Here is a 17,406-nt window from a genome sequence, read left to right on the forward strand (position 1 = left end):
TAACCACCAGCTGACTGCAAGGAACTCCAGCCATGCCTCAATCAAGGGGAAAGTAAGAGAAGAGGAAGGAAGCGTGTCCTTCCCTCCCTCGGTTTCTTGGGCAGGCAAAAGGACCAATGGAGCAGTGTTCGAATCCCAAAAAGGCAACTTTACCGGCGGCACGTTTTTTTTTTTGTTTTCTTTTTACCTTCGCCCACCAGTACTTCATCAGTATGTGTGGTAGTGGCGCTAAGATGCCACGAGGCGGCCCCAGTGTGCAACAAGTGAAGGTCTTGTCATTCCCGGACGCGTTGGAATTAATTCGGACCTCGACAACTGTTCACCAAGCTTTCGACAGCTCAAGTCAAATGGGTAAGTCCCACTATGATTTATGTCTAAGAAATATTGGCTTGGATTGGGGGGGGGGGGGGGGGGGTTGAAGTGGACTAGAGTACCCATAAGCAAGCCTGGCTATAGAAATGTAAATTGAGTGATGGCAGGCAGGATGGCAAATACTAGCAGGTGAGTTACAATTGTATGTTGAGAAGGGAGCGAGCATATGGGAAACTGTGTTGGAGAATACCTTCAATGGAAAAAGATTTCTATCTCTTTCCATTGAAGGTGGCTCAAAATATGCCACCGATGGCTCCAATGACGCCTCGCTTCAAAACGGATCTTGGGCCCGAACGACTTGGCGAATGCCAACCCGCCAAAAAAAGGAACTCGTCTTTTTTTGATCTATAAGCCCTGGGCCACAATTTTCCACCATATTTATCTTCATTAACGTGACTAGAAATGCATTGTGCTGTGCCTCATTGAATAACTCCAAATGTTTGTCATTCCTTCCATTTTTCCATTTCTTCTTCTTGAAAAAGCCAAAGACTAAATGCAAAAGCCTTGCCAGTGCCAGAGCTGCCCGGCGTCAACTTAGCCATTACCGCGACAGATGCTGGCTCGGGGCTTTTTTGGCCCCTTCTGCCCGTCCACCGCAAAGAGTCGTCCAGGCGTCGTCGTCCCGTCGTCGTCCCGTCGTCGTCCTTCCGTCACCCCGCTTCCGACGTCTGCCAGCCATTGAAGCGGTTGAAATTGACGGGCGATGGAGGAGCGGTCTGGGATGTGGCCGCAAGCGCATGGAAGCCGGTGGCCTTGCTTTTTTTCCCCTCCTCCATCTCGCGGTTTTAGCGGCGCGACCGTACGGAAGTTAGTGTTAGCGTGGAAATGCCCACCGCCGAGAGAAAGGTCGCGCCGGTCGCGGGCGTCGCTCTTGAAAAGCGCCGGCAGTTCCGGACCGCCCCTCCCCCTTCCCGACCTTGAAATAGAAGGTGACAGATGAGGCCGGAGCGCCAGCTTCCTTTTAAAAGGCCGCTCTGCCGGGGACAGCCGGCACGCCGTCCAAGCCTTTTGCAAACAGACGGCGGCGGCGGCGGCGGCGGCATCTCTCGCTCCATTACACTCCAGTACGAGATGACGCAACACCCTATCCCTCCCCCCCTGGGCGTCAGCTTAAAAGGATGACAAGATGGTCCAAATGCGGCCCCCGTCCCGGAGGGCCCCCAACGGACACAAACGGCCACGGAAGCAATTTGCGCCGCCCCCAGAAATCGAGCACGGCATTTGTTTCCGACGGACGGCGCCGCTCGCACTTTCTCCGGCGCCGGCGGCGGCGGAAAGACACGCCACCGGGGAGATGGCCTTTTGCCACTCCGACCCAAGTGACTCAAGTTCCAAGGGCATCCATTGGTACACGCACGGCAAGAAAAGAAAAGAAAATGAAGAGCAGGGGAACTTTTCCCACAGATTTATGAAGCCGATCATCCCCATCATCTTTTCACCCCGTTCACAAAAACAACATTTGTTGGAGGCGCCGTCTCTCATCGGCTCATCTGGCAACAAAAAAAAAAAGACATTTCACGTCTTTAGCGGGAAAATGACCATAAATAACAACAATAAAGACAAGAATGGAGCCACGACGGGAAGCGACGGCTCGGCGGCGTGGCGGGAAGTCCAGGATGACGGGATTTCAAAGGTTTAAAAGTGGACAGCCACCACAAACTTGACGTCTCCGGCGCCAGAGCCTTCCACGGCCACCGGCTTCCTCCGGCGCTAGATGCGGATGACCGCGGCGGCCCGGAGTCTACTACTGGCGCTGAGCTCATTCGGATGGGAGGCCCTGGTAGCCGGCCGCCATCTTTTGGACCCGGCGTCCGGTCCGAGAGGAGATCTGCAGAAGCGCGGCATTCGTCGGCTCCTTCCTAGCATTTTGTTCTGTCATCGAGACCAGATGGGAAAGCTCGGGGGAAAGGCCCGAAAGGCCCGTTTCCCCAAGCGGCGGCGGCGGCGTGGCCCACTGCCGCTGCGGCCGCCGCCATTCACAGCGAGGTGGACTGCTTGATGCTGTGGAAGCTGACCCGCGAGGGCGAGGTGGGGATGGAGGCGGCCTGCGTCATCCGGGCCCGGACCGAGTGCTGCTCCTGCCAGCGGCGGAAACGCTTCCTGGCCGCCGAGCGCACCTGCGGCACCACCACAGCAACAGCTTAGGCTGGACGTCCTCTTAAATACTTGGAAGCAACAACAAAGAAAAAAAGCCCCACCCACCCACTGGCGCGGGGTTCACCTGCGTCCCTATTACTCCAAAACAGGACTTCCCCCGGAGACCCCTGGTGCCATGGGAGGCGAACCCCCCCCACCCCCCATCCAAATGGATGCTATAACGAATCGGTGGCGAAGCATCGCTCACTGTATTTGCCAGCATCCGACAATGGAAAAGGTTGGGTCCCCGTGACAAGCCAGCCCCGCCCCCACGGCGAGCCACGGGCGAGCTAGCGGACGACCCCTTGCCGACCCTTGTCCACCCTTGTCCACCCGCCTCGTCGGATGAGCAAACACACGTTTCCTTCCCGAGCGAGCGGCGTCGACCTCCCGGGTCCGAGCCGACGTCGGTCGTCTAGGCGACCGGCGTCGGCTCGCGTCCGGGACGACAGAGGCCAATGGCCGTCGCGCCGCATCCACTCAGCCTCCCGCAATCTACTCGACGCACGGGAACGCCCCGGGCGACGTGGGTTTGACGGCGATGCGGCGAAGGAGGCGGAGGCCGACTTACTTCGCTGTTGAGGAAGCAGTAAAAGACCGAGACGAAGAATCCCTGCCAAAGGACGGACATTGGTGATGGGTGGGAAGGGGGGGGGGGGGGGCGGGGCGATGTATACCCGGCCCCGGGTAGGCGTCGGCCTCACCTGGAAGGACTCCAAGAAGGAGTTGAAGTAGATGAAGACCAGCTGGGAAATCTCATCCTCGCCGGGATTGACAAAGAAAAGCATGTAGGTGATGCCCAGCAGGGGGAGCAGCACCAATGTGGCCTTCACCGCTTTCCTGAGGAGGGAAGAGTGCGCTCATCCCCGTGAATTGCCCCCACGCCGGCCCCCTCTCCACGCCGGCCCCCCCTTCCACCTGTACTGAATGGTCTCGGAGGTGGTGGACGCCCGCAGTTTGGTCATCAGGATTCGGACGATGTTGAAGAGAAAGATGAAGTTGATCTGAAAAGACAGCGCGGCTCATTTGGGCCCGGGAGGGAGGCGCCTTCCCCTGGCTCCTCCCCCACGCGCCGCCAAATGCAGGGACTCACCACCAGAACCAGGATCATGGGACCCTGGTAGATGTAGTCGGTGTAGACGCCCGCCCGCTTCCCGAACCAGCACCTGTGGACGGCGAGGTGACGTGAGGTGACGTGAGGTGACGGGGCCGCCAGATTCCACGGTGGACCGCAGGACCACTGACTTTTCGTTGTCGTAGTAGAGCTTCCCGATGGCCCAGGCCACGATGATGGGGAAGGGGATACCTGCGGGGAAACGGAGGCAAACGGCTAAGCGCCTTTCTGGGCCGGACCTCTGGACGGGGACGGGGACGGGGACGCCGCCTACACCAGCCGATGCAGATGAACATCCACTTGCGCAGTTTGTCGGTGGAGTAGGTGAGGACGATGGCCGTGTGCAGGTAGCAGCCCTCGCCGAACATCCAGAAGAAGTTGGTGGAGTGGAAGTAGTTGAAAGAGGCCGTCACCAGCCGGCACCAGGCCTTCCGAAGAGGACCAAAAAAGGGCGTGGCCAGCCCCAGGGTTGGAATGGAAGGCCGGGGAATGAGGCCGACCCCCCCCCCCCCCCCCCCAGAAAGCCCCCGCTCACCACGTTGCTCTCGTGCACCTCGGGGCTCATGGTCAGCTGCACCACGAACCAGGTGGCGTTCCTCAGGATGAAGGCGCCAATCAGGTTCCAGTGGATGATGTTCCTCAGGCAACGGATGCTCCTGGGAAACCAGGAGTCAAAGTTCCAGTCCAGTCCAGTCCAGTCCAGCCCACTTTGGAAGGACAGGGCGCTTACCTCAAACACAGGAAGAGGAAAAAGGCCACCAGCAACGCCACCATGGACACGCAGTGACCCAAAAAGTTGATGATGACGGCCAACTGGTAGTGCATCTTGCCCTTCTTCTGAAAAGCAACACGTCGGCGGTGCCGACTGCGACGTTAGCATAACCCCAGGGGGCCTTTAGTAAAAACTGCCATGGTCAGCCTCGGGGCTTCCAAACCGACCAAACCGACCGGGGGTGACCACATTTTTTTCGTAGCGGCCTTTCCGCCTTTTTTTGGGCTTTTCTGATTTGGGATTGGAAATTTGGAGCGGGGATTTACGTAACCCCTGCGCGCCCGCTCGGGGATTACGGCCCTTAATCCGCTCTTGGCCCGACCGACGGCGGGGTGGGTGGCGCATCCCCTCCGGGAGGGGGTGGCGGATCCCTCCCGTCCACGCGGGGGTAATAACGCGCCCACGTCAACTCACGGCGCCATTCGGGGAACAATGTCGCCGTGAGTTGACGGCCATGAAAAAAGAGGAAAGGTTTGCCGGGCTCACCTCTTGGTGCAGGATGGCCTTGCACATGGAGTAATTGCCCTTTGGCGCCCAGGTCCCATTGCGCAGACACTTCCTGTACACGCTGTCTACACACAAAGACACACACACAGAGGCGTTAAGGCCCAAAATGGGACGTTCCCGAGGGCAACGCCATCTTTCAAAGTCGGAACCTTTAAGCGGGCCGACAAGAAAAATACATCAATGGACGGAGAAGCAAAAGAGGACGCGCGATGGACTGCTGACCTTTCAGGGTGTGACTTGTCACATCCTTTGCCTTTCCGACTCATTAACCGGGAAAGGAGGGCGGCAAGGCGGGCAGTAAGGCGGGCAGCCGGGCAGCCAGGCAGGCGCCTCCTTCCCCCGACGGAGTTGCCGCTTTTAGAGGGGTGACCGCCTCGCCGCTGGTCCTTTCATTGAGCGACTGGACGCCATCGAACGGAGTGGCCCACTTAACAGCCACGCTCGTAATCCAATCGGAGAGCCGGCGAGTCCATTTCCTCGGCGAATATGTCGACGGGTAGATGGTGGGGCTGCCCGGAATGGCCAGGCGCCGCCACCTGCCATTTGGGCCGTGGCCGTCACGCTCCCCGTCCGCTAATCAAGCTTCCGCCCAAAGGACTTAGCGGGATTGACGCGTGCCGTCTCCGTGGCGACGGAGACGGCGCGCGCTCCGCCTGCCTCGCCACGGCCCATGACACGATTTGGACGGTGGCGGACGGATTAGCCACGTCCTGCGATTGGCCCAACCGAGCTCCAAGGCTTCCTTCCGGTTCTTAATTTTTTTTGGGTGCAAATCCAGCCGACAAGGATTTGGGGCTCACCCCTTTTGACCTGGCCTTTGGGAGACTCCATGACGGGACCACTTGACGTCTCCCCTCTTGATTTTAGCGCTGAATTATTGGGGGAAAACGCTCGCCCGGCGTAAAGGCGTGGAGGTGGTCCCGGACGTCTCATCGATCGCAAAGTACTCGTATGATCCGTCTGAAAGTGCTCATCAATTATTCAGCTTGGTGGATGAGGCCAGCGGCGAGGTCACATGACACCATGGGCTATTTTTAGAGAGTGTGACGACCCCCCCCCCCAAACTATCCTTCGCCGTGGGACCGAGGTGTCCCGAAAGGAGCGTTTCAAAGCGTCCCCAATAAAGCCCGGCCATCCCAAAATAGCGGGTCCATTGTGCGCCGGGCGGGGCCAATGCCTTCCGTCAATCATCCCGCTTGGAATTGCGCCGCTTTTCCAAAATTAGACTCCGACTAATCACACTTTTTTTTTTTTGGTAGCTTCCATTTCCAAGGGGAAGAAACAAGTGGAAATGGACGAGCCCAAAATGCCCTTAACGGGAATCTTCAGAAAGGCAAAGCCGTCCCTATCTCCCTCCCTCCCTCCCTCTCTCCCTCCCTCTCTCCCTCTCTCCCTCCCCGGCTGGTGACAAAGGAGGTGTTGTGCTGTGGATTTTTGGCAGGTGCAAATTGGGGAAAGGCTGCGGTTAAAAGTAGGATAAAAATGTGGAGGAGGCTGGCTGCCGTCTTTTGATGAGATTTGCATTGAGGCTTTTTTTAAATGTCAGCAGCGGCGACGCCAGGCGAGGAAATCTCCGCAGCAGCGCTAATGAGCCGTCACGCCGGCAAAAACAAATCCCCAGAAAAGAGCGCTCTCTGTGACCAGGCGCCTTTTCTCCTATTTACTTATTATTATTATTATTTTTTCTGCTCTTCTCTGACTGGGTGCTAATTCGTGACAAGTATTTTTGGCGCTGGCTTTTGAGCGCCGCCGCCGGCGGTCACGCGCCGCCGAGGGGAAGCGCGTCGCTTCACGAGACGACGACACCATCGCCCCAGATTGCTAATCTGTCATCCGTACAGAGAAAGAGAGAAAATAGAGGGAGAGAAAAGATTGGACATCCCAGCCGTTTGAAACCTTTCACAAATGTTCTTTGGCGGCCGGGCCATTTGAACCACTTTGGCCGCTTGGCCCACTCCAGCCGGATGGGACGTCCACACATTGGATGTGCCCGTGCAGAGCAACAAGCCTCCACGCTTACTGGTGGTGTTGTAGCGGACGCCGTAGAAGATCTCGGGGCACGGCCGGGCCACCAGACCGGAGGCGGGGCTGCGAGGCCAGCACGTCCCGATGCCGTCCAGCGCCGCCTCGCAGAAGGCCCGCGTGCTCACGCCGTCCGCCGCCGCCGTCTCACCGGCGCCACCGTCGTCCGTCTCGTTCCACCGGGGCCACGCTGCCGGCGGAAAACGCACACGTCACCTTCAAAACAATGGCCTTTTTCAACTGAAATGATCGGGGGGCCGCAAAGGGACAGCGGGGCGAGCGCAGATGCCCCTCCGCCGACGTCCGGGACCAATCCGCGGGGGAAGTCAAGGCGGCTCCTTATAAATGGAAAAGGTACAGCGCCTTTGTCTTAAGGCTAACGTTAAGCCACGGAGACAGCCCCCCCCCTGAGGCTACCAACAGAGAGAGAGAGAGAGACAGAAAAAAAAACCTAGCCCCCCCCCCCCCCGGGCGCGGCCCTTCTGCCGACCGGTCGGAGACGTCAAGGAGAATTAAAGCCACGTCGCCATGAAGGATTTGCGAGGGGGCCGTCGGCCGAGGCGCTCGTTAGCGCGTTGGGGGCCGTCTCCCTCCGCCTCCCCTCCGCCTCCCCTCCACCTCCCTTCCCTCCTCCTCGGTGACGAGCGCTCGCCTTACAATTCATTCATGGTGACACGTCAATGCGTGATTCATGCGCCCGACGGAGAGCGTCCCGTCCTCGGCCCGTCTGGGCCAAAGTCCGGGGAAGCGCGGAGGTTCGGCGTTAGGGGTCTCCCCCCACTTTATACTTATTTCAATGGTACAAGAAGGAGAGCTACCCGGACGGGAGCGTGGCCATTCGGAGCGTTAGCCAAGATGGCGGCCGCACACCTGGGACCCCATTTCAATTGGACTGGCTCTCCTCTCGCCCACGTCTTTGCTACACCATATAGTAGTATTACATTCCAACCCCCGTGGGTTTGGGGTGGACTTACCGGCAGAGGGGTCGTCGGCCACCGCCACGGCGTCGCACGTGGAATTTGCCCGGGAGGCCGGCGGCAGAAAGAACAGGAAGGCGGCGCACATCTGCGGAAAGACCGGCAAAAGAGTTGGCGACGAGGGGGCGGGACACATTATTTGGGCTCGCGGGGGCGGGACACATTATTTGGGCTCGCGGGGGCGGGACACGTTATTTGAGGTCCATCCATTGCGTCCGGCCAAGCCGGGACGGGGTGCCAATGGTGTTTGCCTTGCCGCTGCTTCCGAGCTTAACACATTGAAGGCTTTGGTGGTTAGCCTGGTCCACAAGGAAGGCCAAAACCGCCACAAGGAGCCCGACCTCACGCCCGACCTCACGCCCGACCTCACGCCCGACCTCACGGACGGCGTCGGCCTTTAAAGCAGCTGCGGCAGCGTCACGCCAATCAAGCCAGGCGTGACACGTGTTTGAGGCGCCGGGAGAGCCCAGCTGCGGCCGGTCGGGCTTTCATCCGAGACGGCCCGGCCCCCAAAGGTCGTGACGGCAAAAAATCCCCAGCCCAAGCGCGCCGCGGGAACATCCCAAGCAGATCCGCCGCACGGAGCGCCCCAGCCGGCCCACGACGTCTGCCCAACTCCCGGAAATGTCCGTGAGCGCCGGGGGCCCTTCACGTCCACTGGGGGCGACTTAACTTGGGCTTTGGCGGCCCTCGGGGTGGCCGGGGGACCGCCAAAAGGGGGAACGGGTAAGAGGAACGGGGCCCACGTCCCCATTCAAGCCCATTCCTCCAAGCACGGGATGGGATCGACGACGACGGCGGCGACGGCTTCCCGCGATGGGACGTCCGACACGGCGGCGAAGGTCCGTTCCGAGGTTAAACGCAATGTGAAAAGTTTCAGACGTGGAGCGCTTTGCCCCAAAGCTCACCTTCAGGAGCAGCATGTTGGCCTCACATCCTTCTCGCCGCAGCCAAACGGGCGCAATCGGAAGAAGAGCAAGAAAAAGGAGAAGAAGATGAAGAACAATCCGAGAGACGGAAGAGCCCGTGTTGCATTCGGGGATGCAAAGAGGTAGCGTAGCGCTGGCGGATCTCTTGTTGTCTGCGGCGGTGGCAGCTCCTCGCGCTCCTCGCGCTCCTCGCGCTCCTCCCCCCCGCTCCTCCTCTTTCTCGTAAATCTCCCGGTCCTCCGGGCGCTACGTCCGCATCCAGCTCGCGTCGCGGACCGGCGCGTGGACGCCACGGCACGCCAAGGCACGGCGAGCCGAGCCAAGCGCCGCCCCCTAGCCAGATGCTGGCCTGGCACGCGCCGGCGCGTGCGCACCGCCTCGCGATTGCGGGGAAAGGTGAAGGCAGAGAGTCAAAGTTGCGTGCGCGCGCGCGCGATAGCCACCCCCCCCCAAAAAAATCAAGAACCAGCCAAAGAAAAAGAAAACAAAATGAAGAAATAAAGAGTGGCGCCAAAAGCTTCGGTGCGATGCGCCAACGTCACGTGTTTCTATTTGGACCAGCGCCGGAGTGGGAGGGACTTGGAGCACTGACGCCCCGAGAGAGAGAGAGAGAGTGAGAGGGAGGGAGAGAGAGAGAGAGAGACTAAAAAAGGGAGGTGACGTCAGCGGTTCTCATTCAATTAGCGGCAAGAAGTCCGAGGAAGCCACCATGTACCGAATGGGAGGGGAGTCCATGAGAGAGAGAGAGAGAGAGAGAGAGAGAGAGAGAGAGAGAGAGAGAGAGAGAGAGAGAGAGAGAGAGAGAGAGAGAGAGAGAGAGAGAGAGAGAGAGAGAGAGAGAGAAGAGAACAAGGCATCTTCACTACTTCCATTTGTCCACCGTATAGAGGAAGTGACCAAAAAGGAACAGGAAGGAACAAATGGATTCCAAAACAAAATAAGGGCTTGCCCATCCATCCATCCATCCATCCATCCATGACGATGGATAAGCCCATGGATTTCTGTCAAGCCACATTGATTGGCCCGTCCCGCCCAACATTGGAGGTGACTGCAAACGGAGAGCGCCGCCGCCGCCGCCACCGTCGGGAACGCTTGAAAAAAGGTGGTGGGCGCCGTTGGAGGGAAAAAAAAGCATAAAAGTAGAAAAGGAGCCAAGCTTTGGTCCCCCGGGACGCCCTTTCAAATCCCTCCGACGGGGAAGGCCGCCTTTGTTTACCTCTTGGAAGGCAATCAAGACTTTGGGTGGCGCCAACTTTCTTGATGTTGGCCAACACTGGCGTTTGCGCGCGCACCTCAGCCAACATGCGCAAACACACCAACCTTGTCCCGGATTTAGGGCCCGACAACCTGAGATCTGCTCCTGGCTTTGGGAGGACTTTGGCAAAGTCCCCCATATTTCTCCCTGGGCTCCGGGCGTGGAGTCGGCCCAAATGTCCCCGAAAACCCCACAGAAAACAACTCAGGCGCACACACACACACATTAGACAAACGCAAAAGATGCATCTGTATAAATAAAGGAAGTAAGCAGTGGGGGATGCGCACACCCGCACACCTGCACACCCGCACACCCGCACACCCACGCGCACGCACACCTTCTTGAAAGGAGATGGTTAACGCGCACGACGCGACGTAAGCCAAGCCAGGCAAAGCATAGGCACAAAAGAAGACGGGATGCCGGTGTTTCTTGTTTTCTGGGTCAACGCTTGACGGGGAGACAAAATCTTTCAAGTTTTTCTTAAGCCTCCAAACTACTTTGCAAAAGTATTCAATCAGTCGTAAAGTACTTTCTGCCAGTATTTAGCGCTAAACATCAAAAGGGACACCCCCCCCCCCCCTCGCCGCCGCCGCCCACAACTGTCTATTTTTGCAACTTAACAACTGGGTCAGAGGCTCTAAAAACATTTGTGCGAGCCGGCGGCGGCGAAAGACCAGGACCTGGATGCCGTCGTCATCGTCGCCGCCGCCGTCGGCGCTTAAATCTTCATTTGAAAAGCAAAGTCACCCCCCCCTTTCCCTTTCCCTTTCCCTTTCCTTTTGGCCGGTCGGTGGCTTCCCGTCAATCTTCTCTGGCCGTCATTGGCGGAAATGACCGGCTTTGGATCAGGGTGGACGGGCGCCGGCCGGGATTCAAATGGACCGCCTGGCCCGTTGCGCGCCCGCCCGCCCGCCATCTCGCCTGATTGAAGACAAATTGTCTTTTAGATTATAGTGGGGGGGGGAATACGTGGGTGGCGGGGGGAAGGAACATTGTCGCACTAGCAGCTGCAGGGAAATTGATTAAAATATCTGCGTTATGCAACCGCTGCCAAGGAAAACACAGCTGCCTGGTCCAGTCGACTTCCGCCGGCCAATGAGCGGGCGGCGATGGCCCGCTTGGCCAATGGTCTCTTTCCGTCCATCCTCAACGTCTGCTCTAACCTCCATTCTGCGTCACCGTATAGCGTGGCGGTAATACGAGCTGGTAGCGGGCCTTCTTGGGCCAAGGACAACTTTTTGGCCAACGCTCCCCGGAGTTGAATTCTGGGGACGCGGCAAAACCCGACCGGCCGGCACATTTAACGCAAAGGCGTGGGGAAAAGGGTCCCCGGGCCGCTCCGCCGCCACTTTCGGGTTGCATTTGGCATTGGGTTGGTTGCTTTGAGGTCATGGGCCAGGTCACCGAGACCCAGGTCCACGACCACTGGCTCGAGCTCGGCCCGGACCGAGCGACGAGGGCCGCTCCGTTGGGTCACCCGGCGGCTTCGACGTCTGGTGGCGGCCCCGCGCAAAGACCACGGCTCTTTTGGAGCTGGATTGGCAAGGGACGCAAAAACGCCACTTGTTCTCAGCTCCTTTGCCTTTAGCCCGGTTCAACACAGCGGGTGGGCGCCAGCCGCCAAGGCGGGGGGCGCGGGCGGGGAGTCTACAAGCACGCCCGCTTCTCCACCGCTCTCTGCCGCTCTCTGCCGCTCGGTAGCTGTCACCGCAAGCCAAAACAAGGCCTTTTGTGGCCGGCGTGCGTTTCCGCGGACGGCCAGCCGAGGGCGACGTGTGGCGGTGAGAGGGGGCGTCGCTTGCAGTGCACTCGCACGCCGCCAGGCGGCCATCTGGCGAGGCGGGACCACCAGACCACCGCGACTGAGGCAGAGAGCGCGACGACCGATCGCTCCGTTTGTCCGTCATGACATGTAGCTGCGACCATGGCGGCCGTGTGTCGTGTGCTGCTCTTGGCGTGCGTGTGCGCGCTGCGGGAGGCCAAGTCCGTGCCCGAGCATTTTGGTGAGATTTCGCCGTGGATACTGACAAAAGAGGGAGAGTGCGAGGGAGAGCGGGAGAGGGAGGGAGGGAGGGAGGGGGCTCGATGGAAGCCAATGTTTGCCGTGGTCTTTGCCCCGTCTTCCTCCTCCTTTGTCGTTCCCTCCAGCCTCCTCTTCATCATCGCCCATGGTCACGAGCACGCACGTTCGCCCCGTGCCAACAACAACGGTCGGTCGGTCGGTCGGTCGGGGTAGTGACGTCACGACCTAGCCGCCGTGTACAAAGAGGCTAAAATGGCGCCGGATGTTCTGCGTGACGTCACGGGGAGCGAACACGAGGCGCGCCATTTCGGTCAAACAGATGCGTGGGCCGAAGACGGGAGGCGGAGGCCTCTTCCCGGCCTGACCGCTGCGCTCTTTGCTCTGCGCAGAAGTCCAAATCCGAGTGCGGGTGCTGGACAACAGCGACCTGTCGCCGCTGGCCGACGCCCTGGTGGAGGTCCACGGCAACCGGAGCCTGGTGGCCGGGGGCCGGGCCGGCGCCGACGGCTCGGCCGGGCTGGAATTCCGCTACCGGGCCGGCACGCGGGTCATCATCAGCGCCGCCAAAGACAACTACGTGACCAACTCGCTGCCCTGGCACTCGCCTCGCGCGCCCCGTAAGACAGAGGTGGTTTGGGGCCCGCTCCGCGGCGCCCCCGCCCCCCCCGTCCGCTCACTTTGTGGACTTGTCTTTTTCAGTGTACGCTTCGGTCACTCTGTATCTGGCGCTACAACGGCCCGGGACGCTGATGGTCTACGATGACGCCCTTCAAATTGTGTCTGCTTTGCCAGGTAGGTAAAAGACCACAAAAACAAACTCTCACTTTATTGTCAATCTATAGCTTTGATGGCCCAAATTTGAAATCGGCAAAAAGAAAAGAAGTCTCGAATTGGCTTTTGACAGTTTATAGCAGGCTGGTGATGTTTTGCAAAGGTGACAAAGGCAAATACAACTGAAAAAGTTGAATGGATGGGGGTTGGCTTGCTGTGGGAGGGAGGGTCGGAAGGAGGGAGGGAGGGAGGGAGGGGAGGAGGGGAGGTGCGAGAGCAGCTTTTACTTTTGGCTCAAGCCGTCCGAGCTGACAAACTTGAAGCAGCCTCGGGGGTTGGGCTGTGACAAGCAGCTGACGCCAATCCACTGATTGCACTCGCAGGACACGCAGTATTGCGGAAAGTTTCCTCTCTATGAAAACCAACATTTTGTGCAGTAGTTAGAAATGAAAGCCTAGTCTTATGGGATGCTATGCCTTTATATCAAATCAAAAGCCTTTTTTCTCATCATACATAGCTGTGTATAATGATATAGATGAAATAACATTCAACAAAGGTGCTCCTAAATGGGTCAAAATGATTAACAGTTTGTACTTTGATGGCCCGCATTTGAAATAGGTCAAAAAAAGTTTTAAAATGGCTTTTGACAGTTTATAGCAGGCAGGGTTGGCTTTGCAAAGATGACAAAGGCACATAAATAGGTGGAAAAGTTGAATCAGCGGGGGTTGGGATGCTTTGGGTGGGGAGGGGTGAGCTTTTGGCTCAAGCCACCTCACACTGACTGAGCTGACTGGCAAACTTGGAAGGTGTGGGGGTTGGGCAGAAGAGGCAGCTGACGCCAATCCACTGATTGCACTCGCAGGACACGCAGTATTGCGGAAAGTTTCCTCTCTATGAAAACCAACATTTTGTGCAGTAGTTAGAAATGAAAGCCTAGTCTTATGGGATGCTATGCCTTTATATCAAATCAAAAGCCTTTTTTCTCATCATACATAGCTGTGTATAATGATATAGATGAAATAACATTCAACAAAGGTGCTCCTAAATGGGTCAAAATGATTAACAGTTTGTACTTTGATGGCCCGCATTTGAAATAGGTCAAAAAAAGTTTTAAAATGGCTTTTGACAGTTTATAGCAGGCAGGGTTGGCTTTGCAAAGATGACAAAGGCACATAAATAGGTGGAAAAGTTGAATCAGCGGGGGTTGGGATGCTTTGGGTGGGGAGGGGTGAGCTTTTGGCTCAAGCCACCTCACACTGACTGAGCTGACTGGCAAACTTGGAAGGTGTGGGGGTTGGGCTGTGACAAGCAGCTGATGCCAATCCACTGATTGCACTCGCAGGACACGCAGTATTGCGGGAAGCTTGCTCTTTGGAGCTTGGAACAAAAAGCTTTACCCCGGCAGTGGAATAGTTTTCAGCACCCTGTATCTATGCAAGTCAGGTGTCACGTAACCGGCCGAAAAGCCAGTGGCCCTGGTGTCAAAACGCCATCCCTCCCACGTGTCTCTGTCGCAGCGGGCGGGGGCAAACGCAGCGTGGCGCAGCTGGCCCGCAGGTCGCTGGCCAGCGACGGCGCCACGCTTTCGGCCCGGCTGACCGCCGCCAGGACTCGCCAGGAGATGGCCGCCTTCCCCTTTCTGCTGGGCCGCGACGACAACGGATCAGGTGAGGGCGGCGTGGCGCCGATCGCCCGCCTCCCGCCTCCGGTCCCCGGGCGCCGTCGCCCCGGCGGACCGCACCCACGCACGTCGACCCCCCTCCGGACCTGGCTGTCGTCGTTCAGGCGGCGACGCGGGCTGGATGGACTTGACGGCGCTGGCGCTGGTGGGCGTGGAACTTTCTGACCGAGATGGCGCCCCGGTGGACCCCCGGGACCCGCTCCACGTCTCGGTGCCGCTGCCGTCCGACACCCGCAACCGGGCGGCCACCAGCGTGCCTTCGTGGATGTATCGGCCCGACGCGGGTGAGGCGGCGGGGCGAGGTTAGGGTTCTTTCCGTTCTTTCCCAAATAGTGGACGGAGCTGAGCCCCCTCCCCCCGTTTGTGTGCGCGACAGGCTTGTGGGTCCGCAACGGGACGGGCTACATCCAGAAGGAAGGCTCCCACTTTGTGTGGAACGCCGTGCTTCCGCAGATGGGATACTGGTTGGCAGCTTTCCCCGCCTCCTCAGGTAACGGGCATTCCGGCCGACCCGGGCCCCCGTCAAAAGGCCTTGACGGGGGATGACTTTCTTCTTTTCCTTCCCTGCGTCTGGCCATGCGCAGGCCACGCCCTGAACCAGCCGGCCTCGCGGGACATCACGGCATACCACACCCTCTTCCTGCTGGCCGTCCTGGGCTCCCTGGCTCTTCTGGTTCTGGTCCTGCTCTGCGTGCTGCTCTACTACTGCAGGCGCGTCCCCGCCCGTCCGTCCGGCCGGCCGGGTAAGCGTCGCCGGCGGCACGGCGCCGGGCCCTGACGGCGCTCCCCCGCTCTCTCTCCCCCGACAGGCGGAGGTGTCTGAAACCTCGCCGGCAGCCGGGGAAAGCTCCGCCCCCCGGGGGCCCCAGGCGGGACCAGGGCACGTCCACGTCGCGCCTCAACCTGATCTGCGGCGGGCGGGCCGAGCCGTCCCCGCGCGACAGAGAGGCGGAGCGGTCCCCTTCCGGCGAGGACCCCGGCAAACGTGCCGCGGCGGCGGCGGCGGCGTTGGGGAAAATGGCTCCCGGCCGCCGGCGCCTCGGCGAAAGCTTCCCCATGAGGGCCGCGGACGGCAACGACCCGGACGAGCCGGCGCCTCGGCGCGACGACTACGAGCGCGGCGCCAACGACAACAGGGGGTACACGTCGGACCCGCCGTCCCCGCCGCGCTTCGCCGGCTACGCCCCGATGGGAGCGGACGAACCGCCGGAGTACTCTGCGGCCGACAACCTGGCCCGGCCCGTCTCCCTGGACCCCCGGGCGGGCCGGATCATCTTTTGCGGCTCCGTGGAGCAGATGAAGGAGAGCGTGTACGGCGGCATGGTGCCCACCCTGCTCATCCCCGCCCACTACATGCGCCTGCCCTCCGACTTCGCCCCCAAGGACGGCGAGCGGCGGCGGGAGGGAGACGGGGGGGCCCGGCAGAAGCGGGCGGCGGGCGCGGCCCCCGGGGACCGCTCGGAGGAGCCCGGCTGGGCCTCGGACTCGGCCGGGGCCCCCGTGGCCATCCCGGTGCTCTTCGAAGACTCGGCCGTGGCCCAGATGAGCGGAGAGCTCCAGGCCCTGACCGAGAAGAAGCTCCTGGAGCTGGGCGTGGACAAGCCCCCGCGAGCCTGGTTCATCTCCTTGGACGGCCGGGCCAACGCCCACGTGCGCCACTCTTACATCGACGCCGGCAACGATCTGAGCGGCGGCGGCGGCGGTGCCCGGGGCTGCGGGACCTCGTCCAGAGACGGCGACCCGGTGCCGCCGGCGGAAGCTCGCAAAGAAGAACGGCGGGCGGGGAAAAGCTACTCCAAGCTGGCCTTCCCCGAGCGCGGGGGCGGCGGCGGCGGCGCCGACCCGAGGGAGGCTCGGCCCACCTCCCCCGAGGAGAACTCTCTGACGCCGCTCCTGGACCGGGGCCCGGCCGTCTCCGGGAAGACGGCCTCCCGCCACCCACGCCGCGACTCGGCGACCCCGGAGACGGCCGCCGAGGACGAGGCGGACGACAAAGAGGAGAACAAAAAGAGCCCCTGGCAGAAGATCGAAGACAGGCCGCTCATGGTCTTCCATCCCAGGAAGTGAAGACGCCGGGCTATTTGGGTGCACTTTGGGTGAGAAGAGGCATCGTCGCTGGCTGAATGGCGGCCCCTCCGGCCCCTCCGGCCCTCCGGCCCCTCCGGCCCCTCCGGCCCTCCGGGGCTCTACCCACGAAGCCTCCAAAGCGGACCGGCTCGAATGGCAATGCCGTTGATTTATGACCCCGGCGTGGTGGTTTTTGCCAGCCCTTTTTCACGTTGTGATTTTTCTTGTCGTGTAGATATCCAATTGAACGTTGTTTTTTCATTCAATTGAAGGGGTAGACTTCCCCCGTTGGAGACCAACATAATGGGCGGCGGGGGCGCTTACGTCAAAAAGGGCCAGTAGACACGCCTTGGCTCGAATGGTGGCGTTCCCGCCGTCTGCGCCTTCTCGGCTGGCGAGATGGCGGCTTTAGCGTGGAGGCTCCCAACGTCCTTTCCCCCGCCGCCCTTTCACTGGCACGCATGTTTCGACGACTTCAAGTTGACTTCCGACACCGACGGGAACGTCGTCTTTTTCTTCTTTGAAAAAATGAGAAAGTTTGCGGCACGGCACGTGTCACTGACATTCAAGTGGCGCTTCGTCTTTGAATCCACCGCACTTTTTTCATTCTTCTTCTACTTATTGATGTTGTGAAGATGAGGGGTCCCGGCCGGCCTTCGTCACCAGTGATCCTTGTGCTCAAAGTAGAAATAAATGTCTTTTTTTTCTCTCTCTCCCGGTGCAGCTTTTTTTTCATCAAAGCTTGCAATAAAACAAACACAAAAATGAGAAGAAAAACTT

General features: G+C 59.6%; 2 protein-coding genes across 4 annotated transcripts; one reads left to right on the top strand and one right to left on the bottom strand.

Moving 5' to 3' along the window:
• The first annotated feature begins 73 nt into the window (after positions 1 to 73).
• fam171a2b (family with sequence similarity 171 member A2b) lies at positions 74 to 17,355 on the top strand. 3 transcript variants are annotated; one of them, XM_077739237.1, is made up of 8 exons: positions 74 to 351; positions 12,497 to 12,724; positions 12,807 to 12,899; positions 14,396 to 14,545; positions 14,664 to 14,843; positions 14,936 to 15,049; positions 15,144 to 15,270; positions 15,369 to 17,355. In XM_077739237.1, the coding sequence occupies exons 1-8, from the start codon at positions 117 to 119 to the stop codon at positions 16,624 to 16,626; spliced, it is 2,385 nt and encodes a 794-aa protein (XP_077595363.1). In that variant the 5' UTR covers positions 74 to 116; the 3' UTR covers positions 16,627 to 17,355. The 3 variants fall into 3 exon arrangements, with proteins under 3 accessions (XP_077595363.1, XP_077595365.1, XP_077595364.1); XM_077739239.1 differs by having other exon boundaries at positions 76 to 351; positions 12,497 to 12,735; XM_077739238.1 differs by lacking the exon at positions 74 to 351 and adding an exon at positions 11,887 to 12,087 and having other exon boundaries at positions 15,369 to 17,354.
• Positions 1,763 to 9,411, bottom strand: LOC144211788 (corticotropin-releasing factor receptor 1-like). Its single transcript, XM_077739249.1, has 13 exons — positions 8,809 to 9,411; positions 7,898 to 7,988; positions 6,922 to 7,113; positions 4,881 to 4,966; positions 4,353 to 4,459; positions 4,158 to 4,278; positions 3,897 to 4,050; positions 3,754 to 3,814; positions 3,602 to 3,674; positions 3,427 to 3,512; positions 3,213 to 3,348; positions 3,080 to 3,121; positions 1,763 to 2,489 (listed from the first exon to the last, which is right to left on the bottom strand). The coding sequence occupies exons 1-13, from the start codon at positions 8,821 to 8,823 to the stop codon at positions 2,349 to 2,351; spliced, it is 1,305 nt and encodes a 434-aa protein (XP_077595375.1). The 5' UTR covers positions 8,824 to 9,411; the 3' UTR covers positions 1,763 to 2,348.
• Positions 17,356 to 17,406: the final 51 nt, after the last annotated feature.

The sequence above is a fragment of the Stigmatopora nigra genome, chromosome 18 (assembly GCF_051989575.1).
Source record: "Stigmatopora nigra isolate UIUO_SnigA chromosome 18, RoL_Snig_1.1, whole genome shotgun sequence".
Lineage (NCBI taxonomy): Eukaryota > Metazoa > Chordata > Actinopteri > Syngnathiformes > Syngnathidae > Stigmatopora > Stigmatopora nigra.